This window comes from Crocodylus porosus, unplaced genomic scaffold, assembly GCF_001723895.1.
Source record: "Crocodylus porosus isolate Cpor-Errol unplaced genomic scaffold, CroPor_comp1, whole genome shotgun sequence".
Lineage (NCBI taxonomy): Eukaryota > Metazoa > Chordata > Crocodylia > Crocodylidae > Crocodylus > Crocodylus porosus.
This window is the reverse complement of record NW_017728918.1, coordinates 65,712,527-65,719,663: the sequence shown is the minus strand read 5'-3', so window position 1 is coordinate 65,719,663 and position 7,137 is coordinate 65,712,527. Positions and strand designations below refer to the sequence as shown.

Genomic DNA, 7,137 nt, shown 5'->3' with positions numbered 1-7,137 from the left:
TGGCTTTCCTGGTTTGCTCCCTGCAGGACCGGACCAGCGCGGAGTAATCCTCCTTGGAGGTGAATCCCGTCCTCCATCCTTTGAAGGCTTTCCTACACCCTCTTCCTTCCCTTCTCTGACCAGTCTTGCCTTCAGGCATTGAACTACCTTAAGAGTATTAACCATGGCTTCCAGCCTCCCTATAGCCACTCCCATGTCTTCTGGAGGCTGGTGAAGAGCAAGACCCACAGCAGGGGTGGGCAAAACGTGGTCCACAGGCAGGATATGGCATACTAGGCCATTCTATTCAGTCCGCAGGGACCTTAAAAAATTTAGAAAATTAATACTTATCTGCTCCTGGCTACCTGTCACGTGGCCCTCAGTGGCTTGCCAAAACTCAGTAAGCAGCCCTCTGCCCAAAATAATTGCCCACCCAGTCTACAGGCTTTAGCCCTCTTGGCTTTAGCTCACTAGTTGTTCTAGCTGTTGACTCCTAGCATAGGGCCTCAGCCTGCCCCAGTTTCCTTCTTAGACAGACTTGGGCCTTCATGGCCTCAGTAGAGCTCAGAACCTGAAGTACCTCTTGGGAAACTATATGGCCTAACCAACCCTACAACCACTCCAGTTTGAACTAGAGAACAAAGGTAGGCAAACTGCTTCAAATTAAAGCATCCTAAGGCCCCTCTAAGCTATCATACTACTATCAAAGCTACCTCCCCCCACACAAGCTCTCTTAGTCCCTGGGCATATTGGACCTGATTTGTAGTTTCTGCTCCTTGCAAGCTTAGACTAGCAGGAACTCTTCCCTTCATGGAGTTCAAAGCATTACTAGTCCTTCTACATCAGAGACTCAAGCTTATATTCCATGAGCTCTTCTGGTCAGGTGTTTCCCTGAGGAGTGAAAGTTGTGCTCTTAGGCTTAATGAGGAATTTGCTAGCATTCTCCTGGCTGCTGCAGTTGTTATTCTCTTCCTATCTGGAGCCCTGGCCTATTGCTCTACAGCTAGCTACCAGGTAGTTATTTGCAGCCCTTTAGCTCCCTATACATCTTTTTTTTTGTAGGTGGCCCCAGTTCAGTTGCCTGCTTCTGTCAGTGGGCCTCAGTTGTTGACATTTCTCTCCTTAAAGTTACAGAAGCTTCTGGATCCCTGATACATACCCAAACTCAAGAACATTTCTAATTATTTGTTGGTGGGGAGGGGTGGTTTCCCCACCCCCAACATACAAGAAGTTGATTTTATTGCATTCTGTGTGGTTGTCTCTTGCTGTTTTATCACAGTGTTTGGTGTTTTTCTTGAAGATTCTGCACCAGGAATCCATTGATTATGTGAGATTTTTTCCTTCCATTATTAAGTGGTGAAGATTTTCATTTTTACATTTGGATTGTCCATTATTTGTACCCTAAGAAAGAAAAATAGACCCCTATTTTTGTTTTATAAGCTTTGGTCTTACTATCTATCAACTCTCTTGCACTTTATGCTTAAATTCACTTTATGTGTGAGCATGTGTTTGGGAAAATGCATACATATTGTGGATGTGTGTATTAACTGTGTGTAATTTGTGGCCCACCTTCCCATAAGACTTGTTCCCACTTATGTAGGATAATGCTTTTACCTTAAATGAAGAAGTATTGATGCTGCACATTAATATGAATATTGCATAAAGTTCTGGTGTCAATGTTTTTAAAAACAATACAGAAGAACTAGACGGAGCTGAAAAGAACTATAAGAATAATTCCAGGGCTGAAAAAAATGGCCTGCAGTGCAATACTTACTTGAATCTATTTAACTCTTTAAGTATCTCTGATGGGGTTCCCAGCCAAAGGAGAGCACCTGGCCAGATGTTCAATTAATGGCATGATAAGAACAAGCCACAAAGGTTTTACACATTTTATAGTGGAACAACTTTGTGGCTTATTTCTAGTTTTATCGTGCTGTTAATTCACTGACTGAATCTGAAGCTGGGTCACAACTTAAGACGTAATTAACTGGTTAATCACATCTTAAATGTAATGTGTAGATGGGGCCTAACAAATCCTTGGGCCCTGGTTTGCATGTAGCTCCAGGTAGACCAGTTAAATCCTTACAGACCTACGTAAGAAGGCTTAATTTCTTTCTAGGTAAGGAACTACTTTAATTCAAATCTTCCTGTATATGAAATATTCTGCAGTGTCTGCATGTGTTGTCAGAAATGGCAGGATTCAGTGACAGATTACATTATTTCTAAATGTATAAGAATGCAATCCTGTGTATACACAACTTTGAGCACTCATGGATGAAGCTGTGAGATCAGGGGCTAAAGTTTCTATGCAGCAATGTGAACCACAGAGAAGACCCCTTACCCCCCTAGGACAGTCTACGTGGCTAGGACAGTCTGCTTGTATGGAGCATTTTGCTGAGCGGTGGCTCAGGCTTGTACATTTGTCTGTAAAGCTGCCAGGGCTAAAAGACACTGTATAAACTTAGTAATTGCTATTATTTTTATAAAAATGATTGAGAATAATAGGTGTAATAGGAGTGTTTAAAAATATAGTTTATTTGAGGGGACATTTTATTTAGCCTGTGGAGGAAATTTGCAGGCAGGAGAGTGGTATCGTCCCTGCCAAATTCCCAAATCTCAAGCCCTATGTGGGTGACGGAGGCTGGGTCAGGCTGTGACCCTCTCCACTGAGGGGTTGGGCCATGTCTCCTCTCCTGCAGCCTACCTGGGCTGGGCCACACCTCTTCCCTGCCTGTTGGGCCAGGCCACAGCCCCTTTCCCTCCACAAGGTGAAGCCATGCTCCTTTTCTTTCTCCTGGGATGCCAGGTCAAAAAGATCCTGTCCCCTGGCAGGTTGGGCCCCCCCCTCAACTGCACTGAATGGTGCCTACTGCACCTGCCTTGGGTGCTGGATTGGGACCACTGGCTGGATCTGGCCCACAGACCAACTAGGGAAACAAGTAGATCACCACTGGTCTATATCATCAAATTATTGTGTCTGTTACAAAAGCACAAAGGCCTGCTTGCTGATCCAACTCAACTAAACTCCTGCCTGCAATATTCTAGCCTACACATTTGACTTAAAGTGCATTTTATGCCAGCCCAAAAAGCAGGATTCTCAGCTGCAGGGATCCAAAAGCTGTAAGTCACAGGGCCTCAAAAAATCATGGCAGTTTTTTTTTTTTTTAAGCCTATAATTGCTTTCTATCTTTTGAACCTTGTGGTTTGTGTTTTCAAGCCACTCTGGAACCAAGCACTGAACTGCTATTAACAACCCCCTTCAAATAAGACGTTTTAAAGCTGTAAAATCAGAAGGCCCCTCTCTAACAGCCGGTGCCAGGCGAGCAGGCTGGCAGCAGGAACTGGCTCACTCCGGGTTAGGCCACCAGACTCGGGGAGGTGGCTGCAGAGAGCAGCGCCGGCTCCCGAGTGAGGCCGCTCCGCAGGACCGGAGCTGCACGTGCACTTGCTTCCCGGGGTGAGCGGCTCTGGTCTCTGGGTTGGAGGGGAGGTCGGAGCAGAGGCCGCACCAGGCACCCCGTGTCAGGGGCACTGCAACGGCAGAGGCGCTGCAGAGGGAGGCCGCGCGCGAGCGCCTGCCGGGCCTTCCTGGGCGGGCCGCTCCCCACGTGGGCGCGGGGCTCCGGGCTGCGCCGCATGGAGGCCGGGATGCTCCTGGAGATCCGGCGGCGGCTGCAGGGCGGGCTGCTGATCGTGCGGTACAGCGGGCGCAGGGGGGCAGGGGCGGCTCCAGCCCGGCTTCTCGCCTCCCCCTAGCGGCGGCTGTGGGAGCGCACGCCGGGCTCCTGCTGCTTCCAGCGCGGGGAGCCTCGCGGAGGGGGCTGGGCTCTGTAGTCCCGCCGTCTGCTTCCCGCTGGGGCAGCGCTTCCCGGGCTGCTGCTCGCCGCGCCTCTAGGGTCACGGAGAAGCGGGGCTGGCTGGGACCTCCGGAGGCATCTGCGAGGCCGGATCAGCCCTATCCAAACCATCCCATAAATACACCGTAGGGAACCGGGTTTATTTAGTCTGGAGAAGAGAAGACTGGGGCAGGGGTGGAATTGATACTAGCCTTTAACTACCTGAAGCGGGTTAGGAAGGGGATGTAGCTGGACTGTTCTCAGTGGTAAAGGTGACAGAACAAGAAGCAATGGGCTCAGGTCGCAGCTGGGGAGGGTTCACTTGGATATTAGGAAAAACTGTCTCACTGGGAGGGTGACAGCACTGGAATCGGTGCCCTGGAGAAGTGGTGGAATCTCTCCATCCTTGGAGGGTTTTAAGGTGCAGCTGGACAAAGCTCTGGCTGGGATGATCTAGTTGGGGATGGCCCTGCTGTGAGCTGGGGGCTGGATTAGATGACGTCCCAAGGTCCCTTTCAACCCTCATTTTCTATGATTCTGTGATCCCATACAATTGTAACCTAAATCCAAATAGGAGTCCCTAACCCACCTGCAACACTCAGGCCCTGATCTTGTAGACCAGAGAGCAGGTGCCCTTGAGAGCTGTCAGAGAGCAGGCATGGGTGAAGGTAAATAGGCATAGCAGCGGGGACATCCTTTGGCTAGCCTTGCAGTATGGAGAGGAGAGGGCTTCTAGGGAATGCCCACGGCTTCAGCCTCCTCTCTGAGGGCCTGTGAACATCAGCACTTTGCAGAAGTTGGCAGAGTCTGCTGCTAACGTAGTGAGCATGAAATATGGGTGGGAAAAGACCCAGTACTCCCATGCTTGTTGCAAAGGTTTTATAATCCATCCCCTTCCGTATTTCAAAGGCTTGGCAAACCTAGGTGTGGAAGGATTAGTGCTTTATTGGCAACCTTTGCCAAGCCTTTGTTTCCATGTGTAAAGTGTTGTTTCCATCCCATTCACCAGCATTCTGGTGGACTGCCCAGAGACAGGGCTGTTGAACTCGTCTGGCCCCTGTGCCCCAAATGAGTGGTATGGACCCCATCTACAGGCTGAATTGGGCCTGTGCACCTCCACACCTTGGATGCTGGATCTGCCACCCACTCTGCCTGCTTTGGGACATGCTGTGTGTGTGACAGCGCCCACCTCACCTGCTTCAGGACATGTACCTCACATGATGCCCACCGGCAGGCACCATGTGTCACACAGGTCCTGGAATGGGTGCTGTGTGCAGCGTGGGACCAGCTGGGGAGGCACTGCATGTGGTCTTTGGGTCTATTTTGACACCCAAGGTCATCACCAGGAGCCAGATGACAGGCCCCAGGCTGTATCTTTGATACCCCCCCCACCTAAGAGCAAGCAGGTGTTCATTTTAAGAACTGCTCTGCTGCCCCTTCCACTTTTAATTTAATTTGAAACCTCAGCAGTCATGTTATGTGCATAAGGAATTTAATGTCAGATACTCTGGCCCCAATTCTGTATCTATTTGATTTGTTGGGAATTTGATGACATTTTAAATGGGTATGAGATTTAAATAATTTAAAAAGATCTCCAAACTGACCCTACATTTATCATTTGCTCTCTTTTTAACACTTGGATGCTATATTCTTACCTGTATGTACTTTTGATTATTATCTGAGACTGTTTTTTTTTTAGCAGAAATGGAAAGTTTGTTTTTCCTTAGGCTTTATTTTACACACTGACTTTGAGTTAGAGGAAACTTGGTAAATTACTGTCATCTTTTGTAATAAATGAACGTATTGTAGCGTAGTTTGCAGCTTGTTTTACAGCCATGTATATTTCTTAATTTGGAGTTCAGCAAACCTTACCTGAGCCTAAATTACATTTGAATAAAAGTCAGAAGCATTCCAACTTTGAGTTTATATGAGCAAATAGACATTATATATGCCTCATTATAAAACTTCTTTCCTAATTTTATATATATAAATATTTTACATCTCTAGTGAGCCCAATGCAAGAAGCTTGCCTTTGGATATTTCAGTGACTCCATCATCCTTAAAGATAAAAAGCTGTCAAGCCTGCACAACAATCAACCTGCCTGCAGAGGTCAGGATTGTTCCTTCCTATTGCCGAGGTATACAATATGTAGCTGGGGATGGCTTACATGTAAGACTGCAGGTCGAAGCAGATTCAAATGCAAGTAAGTGTAACTTATTTATTTATTTATTGCTTTGCTTTGGCACTTGTAAAGAGAGCTGCTCTGGTAAAGAGATAAGCTGAAACTCTACATGTTACATGAAAGACATGTGTTGAAGGTTTACTGTCTGCAGTAAATAAGTCAATTGAACTTCATCTTATACAGAACCATTTTTTATGTTCTCTATTAGTCTTGAACTTGGAATTAAAATACCTTTCTAATGTGCTTTTAAAACAAATGTCTCCAACTTTGCTAGGTAAAGTACAAAATCCATGTAATAAAAGAGAAAGCATGTCATTTCAGGAAAATATTTTATTTAAAGACTTTGAGAATTGTTTTGCTATATTCACGGCTCTTTCCTAATAAAGACACTTAGGGTGATTTGGCAGTTTGGGAGTTGTTCCCACTTAGTAGTTTGTAGTCAAAAATTCAGTATCAAAATTTCATGTGGTCCAGGTGTTTGGATGAAGGATGGGATGTTCAGAACCATCCTTAAGGAAGAGTTGTATTGCTGTCCTTTGCTGTACTGATTTGCAGAATTCAATGTCCCCACGGTTAATTCTGCAAGCTTTAAGTGTTACTTACCTCTGACACTTTCACGACAGTAAAACAGATCCCTGTATTTTGTTTTCTAATGGTGTGGAAGAGGATTCCAAATGTTGCAAACCTTGTAAAGTTAGGGATGCTAGACTGGCTGCTTGTTTCCATCCCTTTCTACTTAATAAGAGTCTGTTTAAGTCTTTATTTGATAGCTTAAAACATTGAACTTTCAAACATGAGATACATTTGGGAAGGCACAAAATAGGATGATGTGACTACACTAGATATATATCATTATATGATTTTTCAACTAGGAACTAATAGCATCTGCTATATCTTGTACTACTATCGAGATCACTGCTATCCTGTAATTCAGGGGTTTTCAACCTTTTTTAACAAGTGTACCCCTTTTGTCTCAAAGTTTCAGCTCATGTACCTGTTTATATTTTTTTTCTTGTTTTTAAGGGGCAGATTGAAACCCCTATGATGAGGGAGGAAGTGGGGCTGGGGCTGGGGCAGGGGCAGGTGCTGCACAGCCAGGGTAGAGAGTGTGACGGAACTGCAAATGGTTTGTCTGAGGC

At 46.0% G+C, this 7,137-nt stretch overlaps 1 protein-coding gene across 2 annotated transcripts in view; it reads left to right on the top strand.

Moving 5' to 3' along the window:
- Positions 1 to 3,587: 3,587 nt before the first annotated feature.
- The window catches only part of UBE3D (ubiquitin protein ligase E3D), a 168,164-nt gene continuing 164,614 nt past the window's right edge, over positions 3,588 to 7,137 (top strand). For both annotated transcript variants that reach the window (XM_019537673.1, XM_019537674.1), the window contains exons 1-2: positions 3,588 to 3,677; positions 5,823 to 6,019. In XM_019537673.1, the coding sequence (XP_019393218.1) occupies positions 3,616 to 3,677; positions 5,823 to 6,019 (259 nt within the window). In that variant the 5' untranslated portion in view covers positions 3,588 to 3,615. The remainder of the gene's footprint in view (positions 3,678 to 5,822; positions 6,020 to 7,137) is intronic.